The 22,602-nt window shown below is 36.8% G+C and overlaps 1 protein-coding gene across 2 annotated transcripts in view; it reads left to right on the top strand.

The window, feature by feature from the left end:
- The window catches only part of ASPSCR1 (ASPSCR1 tether for SLC2A4, UBX domain containing), a 79,361-nt gene that overhangs the window by 56,500 nt on the left and 259 nt on the right, over positions 1–22,602 (top strand). Inside the window, exons 13-15 of one of the 2 annotated variants that reach the window (XM_081938104.1) lie at positions 18,828–18,879; positions 21,916–21,985; positions 22,235–22,436. In XM_081938104.1, the coding sequence (XP_081794230.1) occupies positions 18,828–18,879; positions 21,916–21,985; positions 22,235–22,436 (324 nt within the window). The remainder of the gene's footprint in view (positions 1–18,827; positions 18,880–21,915; positions 21,986–22,234; positions 22,437–22,602) is intronic. The other variant, XM_081938103.1, reaches the window with a different exon arrangement.

Consider the following 22,602-nt stretch of genomic DNA (forward strand, 5'->3'; position numbering starts at 1 on the left):
GTGTAGGTTTAAGAACTGCACTGGGCTGGTGGAAGTCTCTCGTAAGCTTAATCAGCGGAAGTAATAAAGGTTGCGTATAGCAAATTAGAACCAAATGTGTTCTTACTGGACAATAAACAGATGGTGTAGAAAGGCCTTGAAAAGCCATTTTAATACCTGCGTCTATCTACTGCTCAGATTCACTTGCAGCCTTCAACACTGGAACAAAAGGTTCTGTGCCTTTGTTTCTGAGTTACAATGTCAGTATGGTGAGGATCAGGCAGTCCAGTGTCTTTTTTTTTTCCTCCCTGTAATTCTCCTCCTTCAAAGTCACTGAAGATATTTTAATTAAAAGCAGAAGTGCTAGTGGCAGGATCCTGTGTGTCTTTGAACTCAGCGACTTTCTCGCTTACTGAGAAAGCAGCTCCTCTCATCTTTACTTGTTTTGTGCCATCTTGCCCACAGCTGCCACCCAATATGATCTTTGATTCCCACACATCTGTCATGGTGGGAAGATGAGGAAATCAGAAGTTTCCATAAGAAGGCTTACCGGAAAAGAGCCACACTGGGTTTCTGATATAAAATATTGACAAAACTCTGTATCTGAAAATGGGACTTTTTCCATACTGGTTGGCCGCCTCAAATTAGAAGTGGGGTATAAACCAAATAAGGCCTGCAAACCTTAATCAGCCTTTCAACCTTTGAATCAAAAGGCAACAAGAACCTCATTCACTTTTGAAGAAAATGTTAATCCATATTATTCAATGATACTTTTCAACAGAAATGGTGCCATTGAATAGCACTGTTTCAGTGTGTGCGTGCGTGCACGCGCACGTGTATTCATGAAAGAGAAAGATTCTACACTTTCATGTTACAACTCTGTGGTTTTATACACAATATCCTAGCTGTTCCTGACTGCATGTGCTTTATAACTGCCAAGCTTTTGCTGCTAGTAATGCATCTTTTTTTTAATCTTCTGATTTATGTCAGAACATTAATTGTCTGTCCTTCTCTGAAGCCAGACATTCCTAATCTGCATATACTTTGACATACAGTTTTATCTTTGAACTTAACTTTTTGATCAATTCCTAAGACTCGGAGAACTTTTTGTTTGCAAAAATTCCTTTATAACAGAATGCTTTCTTTTATTTCGTGTTCATTTTTTCTGCACCCGTTTTGAATGTTAGCCGTCAGATTCTGGGCATATATTCACACTCCTTGATCCTGCTGGGTTGCCTGTTGTCCCCTATTTTATCTCTTCTTTGCATCTTGATGAATTGTATAAGAGGGCTTTTAGAGCTTAGATTCCTGTAATGTTAGAGTTAGAATAGAGTATCACATTTTTTTGTTAATCTTGTTAATTAATTTTGGCCAGGCAGGGATTAGATGACTCTAATCTAATCTAGATTAGATTAGATGCCACCTTTGAAAATAAGCCCCTTTAAAACTAGCAGATTTACTTTAATCTGGTAAGTATGCAGTTTTAGAGTATCCATGGTTAGTTTACAAGTGTCCATGGTGTCTCCTTCCAAATCAATATTAGAGTTTGTGCAAAAACATATAAAATGTCATATATAAATTGCTATTGAACATATGCAGTCATTTTAAAAAAAAGTCAAGATAATAGTGTTATTTCTGTCAGCAAGGTGTGGTTCTTGAATTCTTTCCACACTTTCACCAGTAATTGCTGTAGCAGGCACATGTATTACTTTCTGTGTAACGAAGTGAGGATATGGCATATATATGATCTATATTTTGTCCCCAGGGACCTGTCTGGATTTGCTGTATGAATCTATAGTGTCTATTTCTGTACTGCCCTTGTCAGATCCATTATTCCTCTTGTGTTGCATCTCGTCTGACCCATTACTTCTCTTATGTGGTATACAGCAGGAGTCACCAACCTTTTGGATCTCAGGGATTACTAAATTCATAATTTTAAATCCCGTGGACCACTAATATGATCTCCCTAAAGACCGGCTGGGTGGGCATGGCTAATGATGGGTATGGCTAATGGTCATGTGACTGAGTGGGTATGACCAACTTGATGTCACTCACGTTGAGGGGCGCCTCGCCAGCCTCTACTCACCACTACTCGCCTCGCCAGACTCTACTCACCTCGTGGTCCACCAGTGGTCCATGGACCACCAGTTGGTGACCACTAGTATACAGTATATGTTTGCACTGGGAAATATAGGAAACCTACATATGCTGGATTATGTAGCCAAGAGGGAGGAAAACAGAATTGAAGTGTCAGCAGGATTCTGGATCACTGCCCAACTGCCTCATCTTAGGGACGCATTGAGGAGATTTATATATTTTAGATTTTTAATCTCTGCAAACCCCAGCTGGATCTGGCATATTTTTGAACTCTAGTTCTTCTTTTGCCAACTTCTTCCTGTACACCAAATTTGGTCCTGGTCTATTCTGTTTTCGGAGTTATTCTGCTGATAGACAGAATCCCAAATCCCTTTCCAATATATCTTTCCAACATTTTATTGGCTTGGAAAGAATAAAAATTAACATCTTCCTCTGAAGGTCTCTGCAGTTTTACATTTTTACGTCACAGTCTGTAGTCTCCAGATCCTGTAATTACAATAAAAATTATGATGCATTCGCTTTTAAATGTTTTGGCCTAGCAATCATGCACTTTACAGTACTTCTTTTGTTCTCATTTTATTGGGTGGGAGCTGTTACTGTGTTAGTTTATTTCAAGGATCATAAATATGTAGACTTTCCTGGGGGGTAAGGGGAACACATGTTGCATTGGAAACAACAAACGCTGTAATTCACTATTTTACACTAGGAGGGCCTAAATAATTAAATGTGTCTTGGAACACTCTGTATTACCTGATCTATCCAACTCTGGGAGTTTAGATGTGCAAGAAGACACCACTAGAAAATTAGGATAAAAGAAAATGAGGCTTAGGGTGAGTCCTTGGTATAATGATTTGATGATTTAGAAGTTTTTAAATTCCTCGTTTCTAAGTTAGCACAAAAGAATCTATTCAGGCTTCATGTATCCTTTCCTAGGCTGCTGGAAAAAGCTGGGAGAACATTAAAGAAACTCGATGTTTTGAGCAGAAATGTTAGTGGCTACTCTTAAATATTCAGAAACCCAGAAGTTACTTTCTAGTCAGGTTTTATTTCTTGTCAAAAATCTAGAACTTGAACATTATTATTTTTAAGGAGAGCTCTTAATTTGGGTGTATTTCCAGTGCTACATTAAAATATTAAACACCACTGTTTAAAAACATTGTATTTTTCAGTGTCAAATATTTATTCATCCAGGGTTTTATCTATACTTGGACTGAATTATAGGTCGCCCTTGGCTTATGACTGCAATTTTGATCAGAAGTTCAGGTGTATGTCCCGACAGTTGTATGTCAAGTTACCTAGGTGACCAGACCCATTTTTATGGCAGTCCTTAAGCAACTCATGCAGATGTAAATTTAAATCATGTGCTTGTTAAGCAATCACATAGTCATAAGTGTGAAGCCATTCTCCTGAATGGATACTTTTTGCCTGCAAGTGCCCAAAATACTGGAAACTAGCAAAAAATCTGGGTTTATTGCTAAGGGAACTGAATGGGCTGCCCTGCAGATTATGGTTTTTAAAATAGTTTTGAATAGACCAACTTTTGTATTCTGTTCTTTCATCTTTTTTTCACTTTCATCCATAAAAGCAGTATCATCAGCATATCTGAGATTGTTAGGCTTCAGAAATCTTAATTCTTATTTCATTTTTTTCTAGTTCAGTATTTTTCATTATATATTCTGTATATGTACATAAGACAACCTCAGTGTATTCCTTTCTCAATATTAAACTATCCGGTTGCTTCCCTAGACAAATGAATATATACATATGTTCTTAAGAGCTGCCTAGAATTGGTTGGGATATATATATATACTCAAAAGCTTTAATACAATCAATAAGCAAAAATAAACATGTTTTTGGAACCTTCTCTTTTCTTTTGTTCATCAGATATTAGCAATGAGATCCTAGGTGCCCTTTTGTCTTCAGTATCCAACTTGTATGTTTGGCAGTTCTTATTTCATATATTGCTGATCCTAAAGTATAATATCTTGATCATTATTAATATATGAGATAATTGTAGTTGTTCAGTAGATTGAATATTCTTTATCACTGATTTTTTTAAAAGTTGAAGTAGAAAATGATATTTTCCAGTCTCTTGGCTACTGTTTAACAGTACAGTTTAAAAATTGCAAGAACACTTTAATTCCACCATAGTATAGCCTTTATTGTCATTGTACAAAATAAATACAACGAAATTGTTATCTTTATATATCGTCTTACATATTCCTAAATATATAGGGTGATATTTCAACAAATCCTGCATCTTTGCAGTTGCAGAGCCCATTTAGCTTTCTTTTTCAGAACAGTGGAGTAATTACTTCCAGGGAGGTAATTTGGGAAATCTCAGAGTAACAGAGCAATTTGTAGTTGCTTGTTGGTAAATCAAGAATCTAGTTTGGGACTGCTGCTGCTTAAAGATTTGTGTAAAGCAACAGGGGTATTTTTGGGGGGAGGGGGGCAGATAATTCACATCACTTAAAACCAGAAAGAGGTTTAATTGGGTCAAACAATTCAAAAACCACTCTTCCAAATTGTCTAGCTATAGCTCAGAGATCCAATGCAATGCATTGTCATTAATATTGGGATATGGTTTTTTTTTCCAGCTCCTCCATATATTGTCTTCTTGCTTCAGTAAATCTTTGCCTTCTGTTCCTTTTATTTGCCCAGTTTTGCATAAAGGGTTCCTTTAATTTCTGTAATTTTTATAATATTCTATAATTATATTCTTCCGATTCCGTTATTATCTTAATTTCTTTCTTATTTTTGCTTTACTTTGGAATTAAATGTTTAGTTGGACAAAGCTTCCTCAGTTGTCTTTTATTTTCCATCGTCACTTACATTTCAGCAAGAGATGGGCACTTCATTTTCTTTTTATTTTTCGCTTTTCAGAAAATTTTGTTTGCTTCATCTTTAATATTGTCATGAAATTCAGTACAGAATTCTTCAAACAATCTATTTTTCATATCTAATATGTTTGTGTTCTGTACCTTTAACACATTATCTTGTGGAATACTCTTGAAGTTGTATCATAGGAGTTTTGATTGGCATCCAAGCCAGCAGCAGATCTTGTTTATGGAGACTTGGTAGAGCTTCTGCTCCATTTTCTTGCAGAGCCTGTAATCAGTTTGATGTTGATGTTGTCCATCCAGCAATATCTGTCATTTAAATTATTGGAAGGTATTTGTTATAAATATTTAACATGAATGAAGGCAAAAATATGTGTCCCAAGATTCTGGAGAGAGAGAAGTTCTCTGAAGTTGGGCTTGGAAGAATAAACCTTTGTTCCCAGTGACCTACTCTGATTGAATCCTGCAATAAATATTTAAATTTCTTGATGGACTACTCAGGTCAAAATTTCCCATTAATCTACATGCTCTATTACTTCCAATTACACTATTTCATTGAAATATTTTTCTGGTCAGTTGCTAAAGAACTCTTTAGTATCTTTGTCCTTTTTATCTGCGGTTGAAGCACATACTTGTATCACCATAACATTGATCAGTATAGATCTGAATTGAAATTATGCTATAACTTTAAGGGTTATATTTATTTTCAATGCCCTGTAATTAATAAAGATGACTAGTAGAAGAATTGATACCCCACGTATGTTCAAGTCATCCATCCAACTCCATTTCAGTTTGATGAACAATGAATATATAAACACACCACTATTTGGGAAATTGATAAAGATAAGACCTGGAAATATTGGTTGAAAGCAGAATTTCTGATTTCAGTGGCTGTGTGTGTGTTTAGTATTACATTTCTCAGTGCTGAGATAGTCAAAGTATTCTGTTTATGTACTGGCCCAGTTCCTTGAGGCTAGATGTGGAGAAACCAACCCCAATTTAGTCCTGTCAAGATTGCATCGCTATGGAATTAGGAGGTCCCCAGATCCAGGGATATTTTTTTGTCTCTAATATTGGATGGAATGGCACTTCCCCATTCAAAACTGATACAATACAATAGCAGAGTTGGAAGGGACCTTAGAGGTCTTCTAGTCCAACCCCCTGCCTAGGCAGGAAATCCTATACCATTTCAGACAGATGGCTGTCAAATGTCATGTTTAAAACTTCCAGTGTTGAGGCTTTCACAACTTCTGGAGGCAAACTGTTCCACTGATTGATTGTTCTAACTGTCAGGAAATTTCTCCTCAATTCTAAGTTGCTTCTCTCCTTGATTAGTTTCCACCCATTGCTTCTTGTTCTACCCTCAGGTGCCTTGGAGAATAGTTTGATGCAAGGTCTGGGGATTGTTTTGTACTCATAGCTCCCACTTGGAGAACAAATGTAGTGGTGGCCAAGAAGGTGTCTGTACAGTTTTTTCTTGTGTGCCATTTATACTCTTTCCTGGATTAGGAGGCTCTTCAGACAGTCACTTTTACCAGAGTATTGTCACTTATCTATTGCAATGTACTCTACATGAGTCTGCCCTTGAAGAGCACTTGGAAGTTTCTGCTGGTCCAGAATTCAGTGGTGTGGGCAATGATGGAAATCCCTTGGGACGGCCACATACCAGTCCTGCTTTGCAAGTGACATTGGTTGCCATTGTGCTCTGGGTAGAATTCTAGATGCTGATTATCATTATAAACCCTTACATGGCAGGGGGTCAGGTTATTTGAGGGATCGCCTATGTCCCATGGTATTTGCTGATCGCATAAGAACTGGCAGAATTGGAATGCTCAAGTCCTCTTGATTAAACAACCCTATCAGAACCCAGGAAGTATGTCCTTTTGTTGCAGCACCTGCCTTCTGGAATCAGATTCTCCTATGAAAATCATGTGGCTCCCACTCTGATGGCATTCCCAAAAGCATTAAAAACCTCCCAGGCCTTAAAATGGGTTGGAAAGGATCCGCTTATTGGATTGTATCTTTTGTATATAGAGTGTACTATCCAGAGAGATGTTGATCTTGTATATTTCATATTGTGTTTTGCATGACGTTCTGTTTTAAATTGTGAGACATTCAGTCATTTTGGAGTGAAGTGATGTCTCAAATCTGATGAAATGAATAAGCTTGTGTGCTCCTATATAAAGTGAAAATTGCCTCATTGATACCAGGATTTGTGTAGGTTTTCAGGAGCAGGAAAGCAATTGCCATGCATTGATGCTTTTAAGTTCAGCAATCCCATTCAAGAAATCCCTTTCTTGGTGGTTGGTGTCTTTCATTGTCTTGAGATCACCTTGATAAGACTATTTTAATTCCCTTGCTTATACAATCCCAGTATCTGTCTTGTTCCGTCTCTGAAAGGCTCCGTGTTGGCTGAAGGAGTATACAGAAGTTAAAGGAAATATTAATGATGTTCTGTAAATACTTGGCAAATTATTAAGTTATTACTTACGTTTGTTTTCCTTACAAAGCTGAAGAGACCTTGAGAGCTTCAACTGTAAACTTGGTAGCCATGGGGAAATAGAAGACTTAAGTTGTCGGATAAAAGAAAACTAGATGAATGTGAGCTTAAAAATAAAGAGGCTATATTTGAAGTGAACATCCTGTTGTATGTGTGTGTTTACAACAGGACAAATGTGCAGACTGGCAGCAACATGAAGTTTTTGAAAGTTATAAAGACTTCAAGGCATTGGCTTTGATATTTTGTTATGGCTGTTTGTGCTGGCTGCATTACCCCCGTGGCCCATGAATTATTTTAAAATGTTCTTCAGGGCAGAACTGATCAACTGCAGATTTCACTGTTGCAGAATTCTAGCCAACCTCCAGCTGGTTTATGTACTTGTTCTAAGTTCACTAAACTTTTCAGATATGTTTTCCCTTCCTCCTCCTCCTCCTCCTCCCATGTTCCACTGCAGCAACACATACAGGCACCATTCATAGGACTAGAGTCGACTAGTTTGGCAAAAGTCTAGAACGTGTGCTGGGAATTTGGGCTGAGAATAAAAGTAGGTATCTCAGAGTTTCGGCAAAGATGGAATACAGCTGTAATTTCATCCTCAAAAGAACTAAAAAGACCTCAAAAGTTTCCTTGTGTTTTCCTGTGATAGGAAATTGTAAGGGGGCTATGCAGGGTGAAATATGTTGCTGGACTTGTAATACAGGGACTACATTTATTAAAATGCTTTTTGAAGCAAAAACAAACAACAACTTTCCAGATGGACTTTCTATCAATGTCTTTCTATTGTGAAGCGCAATGCATGTAAACATGGTTCAATTCAGACCCAAGGATTTCTCATAACATCAGTTCTAAGCCTGAGAAGGAAAATGCAGGCCTAGCTTTTGAGACAGCCTTATTGCAAAGGATTTGGGCGTCTTCTCCTTTCAGATACCGTTAATCATGTTAGTTTCTAGCACACATAAGTTAGTGTTGATTATTTTAGTGGTTATTTTAGTGAGCACATGGAAAGGCCTCCTCTGGGATAATTTATCGCTAAAATGACCCTTCACATCTCCCAACAATGTACTCATTGGTGTTGTAATTAAATAACACCCAGTTTTCTGCTACTTGTCTTCCCTATCTCTGTTCTTCCATCTTTTCCAACATCATGGATTTCTTAAAGATATATACTATAGGTCTTTGCATAATGTGTCCAAAATGTGGTAATTTGATTCTGATCATTTGTGCTTCATGTGAGAACTCTCATTTATTTTTTTCTAGGGCCATTTGTTTGTTTTCTTGGCTATCCATAGTATTCTAAAGAGTCTTCTTCAACCCCAAGTTCAAAAGCAACAAAATATCCTGTCTACTCTATTTTTGTTTCCAAACTCCCAACTTTCACTTCCATAGATTTTCACAGGCAGAAGAACCATTGTCTGTATGATTCAGATATTTGACACATCACAGCATCTGAATATTTTTTCCAAGGCAGTTTCACTGCTACCCTAAAACAAGAGCTAATCCATGGTGTTTTTGTTGATTGCTGATTCTTTTACTGTAGAGTATCTTAAAAGGCAGAAACTATTTATCAGTGTCTTTGTTTGCATTTCTAATGCTGGTTTATTTATTTATTTATATTCCACCTGTATTTTTATACACAACTCAAGGCAGTAAACATACCCAATGCCCCTTCCTCCTCCTATTTTCCCCACAACAACAACCTTGTGAGAGTGTCTAGCCCAACCAGCTGGCTTTCATGGCTAAGGCAGAATTAGAACTCACCGTCTCCCACTTTCTAGCCTTTCTAGGTTGCTGTATCTATTGCCATTAGTTTGCTCTCCTTTATATTTAATAATTGTCCCAATTTTTTCACTGTGTTTCTTAGTGTCTATGGAGATTCTCAGTCATCCAGGTCATGGTTGTTCCAAAAGTACTTTTTCAAGAGGCAACTGGACTTTCTGGTTTTTCTTTGAAGACATTTTGCTTCTCATTGAAGAAGCTTCTTCAGTTCTGGCTGGATGGTGGGGAATGGAAGGATTTACACTCCTTGGAGACAGCTGGTTCAGCTATCAGAGTAGCATAACCTGTACTGCATGGAGATAAAAGTGTAAATGTCAGTGGAAGAGAGAAATGAAATTGTGTTGGAGAATTAAGGAAGCCAGTTGTGTGTAGAAGAGGTAAAACTCAAATGGAAAGGCCTCCTCTGGGATAATTTATCGCTAAAATGACCCTTCACATCTCCCAACAATGTACTCATTGGTGTTGTAATTAAATAACACCCAGTTTTCTGCTACTTGTCTTCCCTATCTCTGTTCTTCCATCTTTTCCAACATCATGGACTTCTTAAAGATATATACTATAGGTCTTTGCATAATGTGTCCAAAATGTGGTAATTTGATAATTTGTGTGTAGAAGAGGTAAAACTCAAATGGTGGAATGAGCTCTGAGACTCTGAAACTACTACAAGTGAGAAAGGAGTAACAGCCTTATAATCTCACAAACTTTCAGAATACACTGACTAGCTACAGCCAGTTAGCAACAAATAATTGCTTTATCCCTCCTACAAACTGATAAGGAAGGGGAGGCAGCGAAACAACTTAGTACAAAGGAGCAATTACCAGCCTATTAAATCCCCAGCAGGATCTACTGAAGCTGGAAGGTGGAGGATAATTTACAACTAAATATAAGATTTAAAAAACATTAAGTCCTTGATAAAAGGAACAGAATTCTGAAGACTAGGAAAAAACTGATAATAACTGCTTTTATTGCTATAAACTCTTGGCAGTTAAAAACAGTAAAATGAAAACTTGTAACATGGTTAAATATTTTCACTCAGTATCACTTATAAAAGTATTATTAGGCACTGGTAAGTAGATACAGGGTATGTATTGCATTTAACACATTATAGGCATACATGTTCTATAATAAACTTGTCTATAGGAAAAGCTTTATAGCCTTCTAGTCAGGAGAGATGTTTCGTGCCCAAATCTACCTAATTATAACTCTCCCACAATGAACTTTAACTACTAGAGGTTCTTATAAGTAGGGAATATTTCTAAGGTATCTTTGATGTTGACATTCAGCTATAAAGAATAATAGTATATTTTTCCATTTCGTTGGATCAATTTACTGTTTTTCCATTGATGTCCTTTAACATACCAATTTTTGTGAGAAGCTCCTATATTTGGGGATCTTTTGGACACTTCTTCTTTGTCCGTATCTGTTTGCATTTCCACTGTCTTTACAGACATTGATGTAATTACTGCTTCTTGTCTCAAGTTCCATCCTGAGATCTTTGCCTTTCTTGGGGGTGGTTTCTCTTTTTTTCTCGGCAATTCCCATCATCTGTTGACTCCTTAGCTGTTTTTGTTTGTTTGATTGTTTGTTTGGCAATCTCTTACTACATTCATCTTTAACAAGTTCTATGATTTCATTCCACAGTTCCTCTGGTTGCCTATCAATGAGGTTTAGGACTTCAAAGCAATTCCTGAGGTTTTCATTGCAAATGGTGGGTATACATTCAACATCATATTATGGAAACTGGTTGGCTTTGTTCTTCTGCTTTGGCTGTACTTGGAACTTGCACGTGAGCGGTCTGGGATCTATTCCACAGTCAATCTCGGCTAATGTCTTTCACTGTTAAACCATAGCTCTTCCCCCTTCCTAGTAATAATACAGTGAATTTTATTTCTATATATTTTAGAATAGAATAACAGAGTTGGAAGGGACCTTAGACGTCTTCTAGTCCAACCCTCTGCTTAGGCAGGAAACCCTACACCACTTCAGACAGACGGTTATCCAACATCTTCTTAAAAACTTCCAGTGTTTATAACTTCTGGAGGCAAGCTGTTCCATTGATTAATTGTTCTAACTGTCAGGAAATTTCTCCTCAGTTCTAGGTTACTTCTCTCCTTGCTTAGCTTCCACCCATTGCTTCTTGTTCTACCCTCAGGTGGTTTGGAGAATAGTTTGACTCCCTCTTCTTTGTGGCAACCTCTGAGATATTGGAATACTGCTATCATTTTATCTAGTAATGTTCATGTATAGAGGTGCCATTCAGTGATGGGATTCAAACAGTTTTACTACCGGTTCTGTGGGCGTGGCTTGTTGGGTGTGGCATGTCTTGATGAGTGTGGTTTGGAGGGTGTGGCAGGGGAAGGATACTGTAAAATCTCCATTTCACACTCCCCACTCCAGGGGAAGGTTACTGTAAAATCCTCATTCCCTCCCAATCAGCTGGGACACGGGAGGCAGTTAATAGATGGGGCGGGGCCAGTCAGAGGTGGTATTTACCGGTTCTCTGAACTACTCAAAATTTCCGCTACCGGTTCTCCGGAACTGTTCAGAACCTGCTGAATACCACCTCTGGTGCCATTTCCAAATGTTGGAAAACAATTACTAATGAAAAATCACTGGTTTAGCAACACTGATAAGTTCCTCCCTTTCTCATTTCTGTTTCATAAATCCATGTAATTTCCAACATACATATTCTCCAACCAGAAACACCACATATTGCTTGCATATTCTGTTGATCTGAGAATAAAATTTATTTCTGCATCAGTGGTTGGCGTATAAGCTTGAATTGTCACATTAAATGCTTGTCCACAAAGTCTAATTAATATCATTGGTTCATTGACTGCATTGTACCCAAGAACTGTCTTTATTACCCAAGTGCCATTTTCCTGATTAAAAAAAAACACAGTTCCTTCTTTATTTTTCATGTCCTTAAGTAGTAAACAGTATGATCATCTGACTGAAAGTGTCCAGTTCCAGTCTATTTCAGTCCATTCGTGTCTAAGAAGTCCATGTGTAGCCATTTCATTTTGTCTTGGGGGAATCATTTTCACACTTTTCACACATAACATTTTCTGCATAGTAACATCAGCAATTAGAGATCCCATAGCTTTAATCTAGTTAATCCATAAACATAATATTCCAAAAGAACCACCTCTTTTCTTCAGGGGCTTATTAGGTGTCATCTGACTTGAAGAGATTGTCATCCAGCATTATCTAATCAGTTACGTTATCTTGTTTGTCCATGCAGTTTTCTTAGTAAAATTCAGGGATGATTTACCATTGTCCTGCCCTGCATGGTATGATATAATGCCTTGCCATTATTGCTAAAGTCATTATTTCCCTCCTCTTATCTTTCTATATTGCTGCTGCTCAATATAGATGTATTGTCAGCTTCAACTGAGCAGCTTTGACTAGGAGAAGGTACTCTTTGGCATACCCTCCAAGCATTCTTCGCTCGTTCCTCCCAGGAACATATTCAGCTGTCACAGTAGGGCAGCCTAGCGGGACCGGGGAGGTGGGGCGGGGATCTGGATTGCAGAAATAATTATACCAAGGAATAAAAGCAAGGAAATGATTCAGGATGTTTGAAGTTTTACACTAAATCCATAGTAGCGTACCACTGTAATATTAAAACAGCTAGCACTCTGGTGAAACAGCTAGCGCTCTGGCTGATGAGTAGAAGTTGAACTTTTAGACATTATCTGATTAAAAAAAAAGTCTTCCTTTCCCAGCTGCCTTCTGTGTTTGATCAGGGTCTTCTCAGCTTGGGAAGCTTTGTTCTCAGGTACTAAGACAAGGCCATTTAGGCAGTGTCCCTGTGACCGTGGCTCTCATGTTTATATCCCTTCCGGAGATGCTCTTTGCCTCTTGTCAGAGGAGCTTTGATCCACAAGCTCCCCAATTAAATTTTCCAAGTGCTGGTTTCAGTGTGCAGTGAATGGTTGGGGATGGGGAGGGTGTTCTGGATTATATGGTACGTCATGCTACTAGCTTAGAGTTCTGCATTGATGTGCATGTCCCCTTTGATGTACTCATATACTTACTAATCTTTACCCATCAAACTAACTGTGGACTCATGGCACTCTAGTCATTACAACTCGTGTCATGGAAAGAATGCTCCTTCTTTTGGCAGCTGCAAGTCTCTTCCCCCAACCCTCCAAAGACAGCAGCCACTATTTGGTCTTGTGTTCTCTGCGTAAAGTTGGCAAATCTTTTCTTTTTCTTTTTCTGTTGGGTAGGAGGGTGATCTAGCTTGGACAATAGGCAGGAGAATACATCAAAGTGAAGCTGTCCAAATACAGGGAGTGATGGGGAAGAGGATTTTTTCCATGAAAAATGATTCATGAAAATGTAGACACATAGTTTCAACCAACTACACCCCCCCACACACACAAAAAAAGAAAAACCTTAAGTACTACGCAAGGTGCTGTGAATATGAAGTTTGTCTAAGTATGATATGTGGGCTTCTGCCTGCTTTCCATAACTTTTTATTTGAACTGATGAAATGTGACTTCTGATGCCACAAAATAAATTTGTAATACTTGTTTGCAGCTTGATGTGAATCAAGAGATGATAATTACCTGGTAGGGAAGGTATATTTGTTACACTTGAAAGACATCTTAGTCTGGCTTCAGAAGTAGACAACTTAGATACTATAACCTGCTACGGATGTGGAGGCAATCGGCAGCTGTGGAAGCACAGGGCAATTGTTTGTTAATTAAAAGAGAAATATGTACTGTGAAAGTACAAAGGCATCAAAGGCAAAGGGTTAGTGAATTTCTAATAATTATAAAGTCATGTAAGGATAATTTCAACAGATAAGCATATTTTGCAACTTTATTTCCTTAATTCTATCCCCTGTTCCCCCCCAAAAATTGAATAGGTAAAACTTCAAAGTTTTTAGCCATACTTAGGCTTTTACATGAAGGAAAGGCTCAAAGTGTTGTCCTTGTAAAATAACATTTTTTCTGTGTCTTGTTGCAGTTCATTTGTTACTCATTTTAAGTGCTCAGAAACAAAGGACATGTTATCTTTGATCATTTTCCAGAGATACACTCTTTCCCAGAATGATGGGCACACATCCACGTTGTTGCTGTAGGATATCCAGTTAGTATTCTTCCATAGCACTCCTTTCATTGTTTAGTTAGTTACTACTCAGAGCATCCCATTTTTCAGCACTGATGATGACTTTTCAGCTGTAGTTCAAAACTGCACTAATATAGGGCACTGTCTTTTGGGCAATGATTGCTAGGGTGTCATCCTTTCCAAAAAAAGGTAATTAGCAGCATTAACACATGGTTCAAGGGATAGGCAATCATTTGGACCCGATGAATCAAATTTGTGACTATATTAGATGGTCTCACAAAATGGCTCTCAGAAGCATAGCCAATGACAAAAACTCACTCCCCAAGGCAAACTACTAAGTTCCTCTTCCCGCTGTCTTAAAATGGTCTCTACGACCCATTTGCTTGTTTTCTGACCTTCTTCCAAAACTAGCAATATGTTACCACAGACATTGACCATTTCTGTTTTGTAAGGATGCCTGTGCCTGTAAATATGGAGTTGCATTTTCCAGGTGCTATATGTAACCTTGTGCCTCAAATTTAGTGAATTTATAGTAAATAAAGATGTTAGTATGCTTGGCACTTTGCTGCATAGGCTGACATATTTCCATTTTTTCCCATTATTTCTAAATCAGACACAATAAAAGGCCTGACAATTTCAAGAGAATTATTGTCACATGCCATATTCCATCCCCATATTATTTTTCAATGCGCACATTATTGTTAATAATATGCAACTTTGATGCACTGACCAGTCACTTAAATCTCAATATCTAGATCTTTTTTTTAGAGTATTAGTTCCATGTTACGTTTGCAAACTTTCAGAAACATCTGTCTGAAAGCTCTTGGAAGGAGAATGCTACCCTATCCGAGATGGGCTGTAGGTCTGACCCAACAAGGGAGTTCTTTTGGTTGTTATTGTGCTAGTGTTTTTAAGCCTTGGAATTAAAGTGATGCACTAAAGCTGAAACGTTGTGATAGCAGAGATCTATTACATTTAATGACAGTCTCTTTGATCTTTTATTTTACAAGTCTTCTCCCACAGCTTTTCTCTTTTTATCTGTTTAGTTTGTAAACTGTGTATGTGTGTATGTGCATACAAAGGGATGACAATACAAAGATACCCCAAGCATATGGTGTAACAAATAGTCACAAATGTTTAAATAAAATTGTAGAATGCTACATGTTTTCCACGTGGGATAGAAAATTGTACTCAACTTGGCTGAATTGTTAAATACCTACATTATGTAGCATCTACGTTCTCCGTGTTTTTGTTTTGATAGGTGGCCCTGCTTCTCCTCTAACCTGAGTTTAATTTTGAAAAATAGTTTTTATGAAGTCTAGAAGCTTTCGGCTGAATAATTGAAAACTATTTAGATGAAAATGTGATTTTTCAGGAGCTCTGCAGGAATTGTGAATGTGTTATCTTGATAAAAAGGAAGGAGCAGTTCCAAATATTCAAAAGCTATAGGCATCCATACTATAAAAGCAATAGGGAATGATTCACAACTTAGAGAAAGTTTCTGTCAATGAAGAAATTGACATCCATTTTCATATAATAAATTTCAAGCAAATAAGAGTGAAAATGGTAAAATGATTCTATCAAGCATTGCTATAGAAAAAAAGAATTGAAGATGGGTCTTGCCAAGGTGGATTAGGGAGGAAAGAAGGCATGGAGAGAAGTTGTTTTCTCTGTATATTCCTAGGTTGGTTGGATTGATACATGTATTCAAATCCTGTACCTAAGAAAAGATACTAAGAGGTTCAAACTATCCCAGAAACACATACATTTTCATTTTGTTAGACTGCACTTGATTGGGTCAAAATCTTACACGCCACATACAATTTTTTAGGCATAGTGTGCTTTGAGGGTTGCAGTAAAACATATTCAAAGAGACAATTGGTGCCCAAATGAGCATGCTGTGTGCCTAGCCTGGAAAAAAAAAGAGCAAGCTATGGATCAAGCTCTCTGAAGAGAGTTTTTATTAGCCAAACTCTAGGAAAGAAAATAGATGTTTTGGGGTGGGGGGTGGGAAGAGGTGGCGGCTGAAATTTGTGTGCTCCTGAACTGCTGTCTCATTTCTTTAAGTCTCTTCCAATTAAAAGTGCTTTGGTCTGATGTCTTGCCAGTGCTGGGAATTGGTTGGGGGGGAGGAGTTGGAAAGCTAAAGCTGGGCTTATTTGTCAACTTGTGAGTAAAAATAGGGTAGCAGAGTGTGTGTGTGTGCGTGTGTGTGTGCGTGTGCGTGTGTGATATAAGCATTTGTACTGCCATGTGTCTGTCTCATTCTTGGATTGTGTTCCTCCGTGCCCGCTCTCTCCCTCTTCTTTGTGTTTCCCTCACAGGCTCTGCCATGAATTTTCTCTGACCCCTTGGGGCCGTTCCCACTTGAAGCTTTGAAGTGTGTGCCCAGAGCTTGATTGACAAGGAAGTTTTAGTGGCGGCAACTGGAGAAACTGAAAAGGGCAGGGCTTTGAACTAAAGGGCTTTGAGCTCCGAGATGCTGCGCTTAGTTATCTCCTTCAGAATGTTAATTATTCATCACGATAATTGGGCAGGAGAGAAAAAAAGAGAGAAGAGGTTATTAAAAAATTCCAACACTAACACACTACAAAACCTCATTTTCCAATTCTGTGGCTGGCGTGAAAAGGATAGTGTGTGTGCGAAGAAGCTGAGGAGGGTTTTGTTGTTGTTTTCCTTTAATCCATTCTCTAAATAGTAGGATCCCTTCAGATGAAGACAGCGAAACATCAAAGCTTTTATAAGAGTTTTCTTGGAGTTTCTTAACTGTGTCTGGTCCTTTTTTAATTAAAAAGTTTACGAAGAGCCGCCTTTGTGACTGGCTTCTGGTGACGTTAGCCAACCTTGTGTCCCACTGTCTGGGAGAGAAAAATATTCTAAAAAGACTAATACTGTTTTTGCCACTATAATATCTGGTTGATGCTCTGGTGGAGAGACGAATATAGCTGCCATGCAGACACAATTCTTTAGAATTCTTTACAGCCTAATGTCGTTGGTCAATATCTCATGGTGAAGTAATTACTGAAGTTTGTTATTTTCAATATCAATTGTTGTACTTGGATTTTTCCAGTATCCAGATAACAGCAGAAATCATTTCAAAAGTAGCAGTGTGTTTATACCATTCTAGTAATTAGATAAGAGATCTGAAAATCCTTTCTTTATTAGTGTTAATAGCAGTTTGTTAGAAGGAAAAATCCTGCTTATATTCATTACATTTTATTCTGCTGCCAATTTTTGCAGTTTAGAAATAATTGTTTCACAGCTTGGTGGTGGTGGTGGGGGGTTTGGTGATGATCTTGCTGCTCAGATATAAATTCAGATTATTTATAAGAAACTTAAACTGTATTTATTTTAGAATAATTTACACACACACACACACACACCCCTTTCCTAAGGTAAACATTTTATGAAATTAATATCCTTAAAATTAATGAAAAATTCTTTCCCTTGTCCCTTCTCTTGCTCTTTACTCAGTAGATTTTGGCGAAGATCTATCAAAAGCTGTAAAATCATGCATAATATCTATATAGTAATAATTTTCTATGCATTTGTTGATTATATCATAATTTTGAATATAATAGGTGAGAGTTCTATACCCAACAGATCTACACAGGGAACTTCTCTGCTGCAGAAATAGCCAGTTAGGGTCATTGCCTAGTTACCGAGTTTAAAATCTCAAGTTTGTAATCTAATGGATAGATCTGTCCTAAAAACTATTTCTACTGATATGGTAACATTAGCAAGCTCTGCAGAGACAATAGTATGCCAATGTACTCACGTTTTATTCAGAATGAAGATTAAATGCTATTTAGTATATATATATATTTTAATGTAAACTACTGAGAGTCTTGCAACTGTGGTGTATATACATTTGTTAGATAATTAAAAGAAGAAAATGACTATTACAATTCTGAATATCTTTTCTAGAACGCTTAGATGGGTTCAATAGGAAACTGGCAAGAACAGTTGCCTCTGAGAATGGAACCAATACTGAGGAAGGTTCCTCTCACCTGTAACCTCCTCAATGTTAACATATCATTTATTTAAAGCATTTTTACCCTCATCTTTACTCACAAGGCTCACAGAGCAATTTTCAAATGACAAACATAAACTAGTTCTTGGCCTCTAGTTTACAATGTATAAAATAGGTTGCACAAGAAAAAAAAAATGATAGGAAAGAAGAATAAAATAATATATAGATAAGCATCGGTTTTTCAAGACACAATTTTTATGACAATCAGGGGTGGAAAAGAGAATTTTCCACATACCACTCACAGTGTTAATGTAAAAATTATTTTCAGGATCTGTAACTAAGAAATCTGTGGATGAATACATATTTGAGTTATACTGTTGAATTATGTTATGATCATCTATATTTAAAGGGTTTTTTGTTTTCTAATGAAAGTTTAGTCTGGTATTCCTCAGAGAAATAGATAGGATTAACATTATTGCAATTTCATGAGAATGTATTCTTGCAAGACTAATAGGAGAAGAACAATTTCAGCAATTCTTCTGTTTATTCTTATCCTCTGATTTCTCTCCTATTGCAGGCTAACCTTTTCCCTGCTGCTATTGTATATTTTGGATCTGAAGTGCACAAGGGTGAGTAGTTGTGCCTCCATAGTAGAGGCTGCATAGATAAATTGTGAAAATCTTTCTGTGATATGCAGATTTTTAAAAAATTACCACTGGATTATAGAGGTATTAATAAATGTATAGCATATCAGTTTCTATGGACTTTTAAATCAGAGTATGTTTCTTTGGATAGCTGCTGGAGTAGCCACTTCAATGTGAAAATATCAGTAAGGGAAATGTCTCGAAAGTGAAATAATAAGGGACAGGTCCAAATATGATTCATTATCCAACTCATGGAATTTTAGCAAGGGTCCAAACCTCTCTCACTGTGTGTGTGTGTGTGAGAGAGAGAGAGAGAGAGAGAATCCTGTCATACAGGTAGTCCTCGATTTACAACAGTTCGTTTAGTGGCCATTCAAAATTACAACAGCACTGAAAAAAATGACTTATGGCCGTTTTTTACAGTTTTGACCTTTCCAGCATGCCCATGGTCATGTGATCAAAATTCAAATGCTTGGCAACTGGTTCATATTTATGACGGTTGCTGTGTCCCACGTGATCCTCTTTTGTGACCTTCTGACAAGCCAAGTCAATGGGCAAGCCAGATTCACTTAACAATTGGTTTACTAACTTATCAACTGCAGTGATTCACTTAACAAACATGGCAAGGTAAGTCGTAAAATGGGGCAACATTCATTTAACAAATGTCTCACTTAACAACAGAAATGTTAGGCTCAGTTGTGATCATAAGTTGAGGACTACCTGCACTTTTACAGAAAAGTTATATTCAGAAGCAAGGCAAAAAATACCCTTTGGTTGTTAGTGGTATAAACTGACATCTGTGAAAGCATCCTTTAGTTACATCCTCTGCAGCTCAGTTTTAGTGAACGTGGTTACAAAATGATTGCCATTGAGAAAGGAGTGCAACATTTCAATCCCTCCCCTGTCCCTTTATTCTAGGAACTTTAAAAAAAATTGAGACAGAATTGAGTATCCAGGGAGTATCTGCAAGAGGTCCACAGACCCCCCTCCCTCTCCCTCCCTCCTTCCTCCTCTCCCTCCCTCTCTCTCAATAAAAGTTTCAACAATATAGTAAGAACTAGTACAAAATACAGTAGATTGATAAAAAAGAAAGAGAAAGGGAGAAATAAAAGAAAATGCTAACAGTACAAAAAATGGGAAGAAAGTAGGAAAAAGAACATAGAAAGAAGATAAAAAGAAGTGGCTTCTGATCTTATTCACAGCAATTATAAGTACAATTATACTTCAACCTCTCTCTCTAGGGTGACATCATGACTCTTCTTAGTCTATCAGTGTAATCAAAACCATAAATCACAAGTTCATTTTTTCTTTGTTACAGAAAAAGTCTAGAAGAGGTTTCTTGTAACTAATAAGTATACTATCTTGTCTCTAATCAAACATTTCGTTAGATAATTTAGCCATCTTAGCAAGTTCTGTCATCTTTGCTAGCCTTTTCTCCATTGTAGAAATGTTTTAGTATTTTTAATTGTAATATATTTTTTTCTGTTTGAATTGTAAGCTGCCCAGAGTCATTGAGTCAGTTGGATGACTATAGAGATTGATTGAATGAATGAATGAATGAATGAATGAACGAACGAACGAATGAATGAATGAATGGTATTCCATAGCTCATTTTCAACAGTATCTTTTCTAAGTCCTGGGATGAAATGTTCTGATTTCAGTTGAACATTCATCTTTAAAATCCTATCAGTCACTATATGCGTTTGAAACTGTTTTCTGGTGTTTTTAGATGCCCATCAAGCATGATAAAATGACCATTTAATTGTTTCCAACATAAATTTGAAGTACCTTTATATATTCTAATTAAATATACCAACAATATAATTTTATAAAAGTTCTCTTTAAGATTATGACATAATGTAATTTTTAATCTTTTAACCACATATTTTCCCACTGTTCCATCAGTATATTATGTCCAAAATTTTTAGCCCATTTTATCATTTAATCTTCCGCTTGTCCTTCTTCAATTTTTTAAAAAAAATACATTTTAGCAATTATATGTTCATCATTTGCATACATTTAATTTCAAATTCTGTCTTACATTGTTTAATAACATGAATTATTTTATTACTTTTAATTTTTCTGGTAAAGGTAAGCAATAAAATCATTGTCAGCTAAGCCTCCTTGTCTCCTTGTTCTCTTGATTTTATTTAAAATCCCACTTGGTAATATTCTAGTATCCCATGATATGTTAACCTATACCTGTTATTTCTTATCTATAAAATGCTTCATGTGTTAAGAGCACTAAAGGTGGTTTGGGGCATAGCTTGGATTTTTAACTATTCCGTATTCTCAATATGGCATGTCTAACATAATGAAATCTACATTGACTTTATTACCACAAGTATCCATGTCATCCAAATCTCAGGTAATCTCCTTCTAACTCTAAAAGTCATCCAAACAAAAAACATGCTAAAAGTGTTATCCAGTTGTTCTCTTTCCTTTGTATTTGTAATATCTTATATTTAAATCATGTTTTTTTCTCTTGTTAAACAAACTTATGTATATCTTTTTACCATTTTTACACGGTACATCAATTTTAAAAACAAGTATTATCTGAAACAAAAACAAAATTCTAGGCAAAACATTCAATTTGTTTTTACTTTTTTCTTCATTTTAAAGCCAGTTTTCTCTATCAGTTCTATTTGAACATTTGTTTTCCTAATTGTTGTTAACATCTTGATCTCCTGATTATTAATCTTAATACCTACTAGCATAACAAATCTTTTAATTTCCCATTATTTTTTCTATTTTTTAAATGAATCTATCAAAACTAGCAGAAAACTAGCAAATACCGTCAGCTTAGAAGTTTCTACTTTATTCTGTACTCCCACATTTCTCTTTGCCTTGTCTCTTTTTATATCTTTTTATGTCTCATAGGGTTTTGCTAGTTCTCCATTTACACTTTTGTATGTTTTCTTAAATTGATCAAATTTAATAAAATTCCAGAACTCCTATCTTCCAAAAGGTATTCCAAAATTTTAAACAAGACGGACCATTTCAAATTGTTCATTTTTACAGATCACTATTTGAGGTTGGATCTGCTGGAATCTGCTGTGTCCCCTTCTGAAGCTGACATCTTAGTAGCTAAGTAAGTAGAAATTGTGAATAATTTATTTCAAAGATCGGAATTTATCAGTTGGCAGAGTATAGACATGTTATATCTTACATCTATCTCAATTCCATCTGGATGATGAAAGGACAACTTATTTGCAAACTCCACGGAGATTGAAAGAAAATCTGCACCTTTGCCTCTTGCATTTAGTTCATCATGTAATTTATTGTACTTACATATGGAGAAGAACCAACATGAAAATCTAATATTTATCTTTTCTTCCAGGCGGCTGTCTAAATTGGTAGATCATACAGCTCAACATTTGGAATCTGCTCCTAGCTCCTCACTTATATCAAACGAGGCTAACCAAAATATAGTAGCAGAGCATTCAGAATCAGCAAATCTTGAAACACCACAGCCACAAATAAGGAGGGCCCCAACTGGAAAAGTGCCAAAGTGGCTGAAGCTGCCAGGTACTACCTTACATGTAATAGCAAGATATGTACTTTTTTTTCCCTCCGAAAAGAGAGATGCAAATCTGTCTTCACCCAAAACTCCTCCACTTTGTGTGAAGTTATTCCCAAGTGTTGACCCTCATTGAATCCAAACTGATCTCTCCCCAGTCACTTTAGAATGTGAAATGTATATGATCC

This window comes from Natrix helvetica (assembly GCF_964273705.1).
Source record: "Natrix helvetica genome assembly, chromosome: 1".
Lineage (NCBI taxonomy): Eukaryota > Metazoa > Chordata > Lepidosauria > Squamata > Natricidae > Natrix > Natrix helvetica.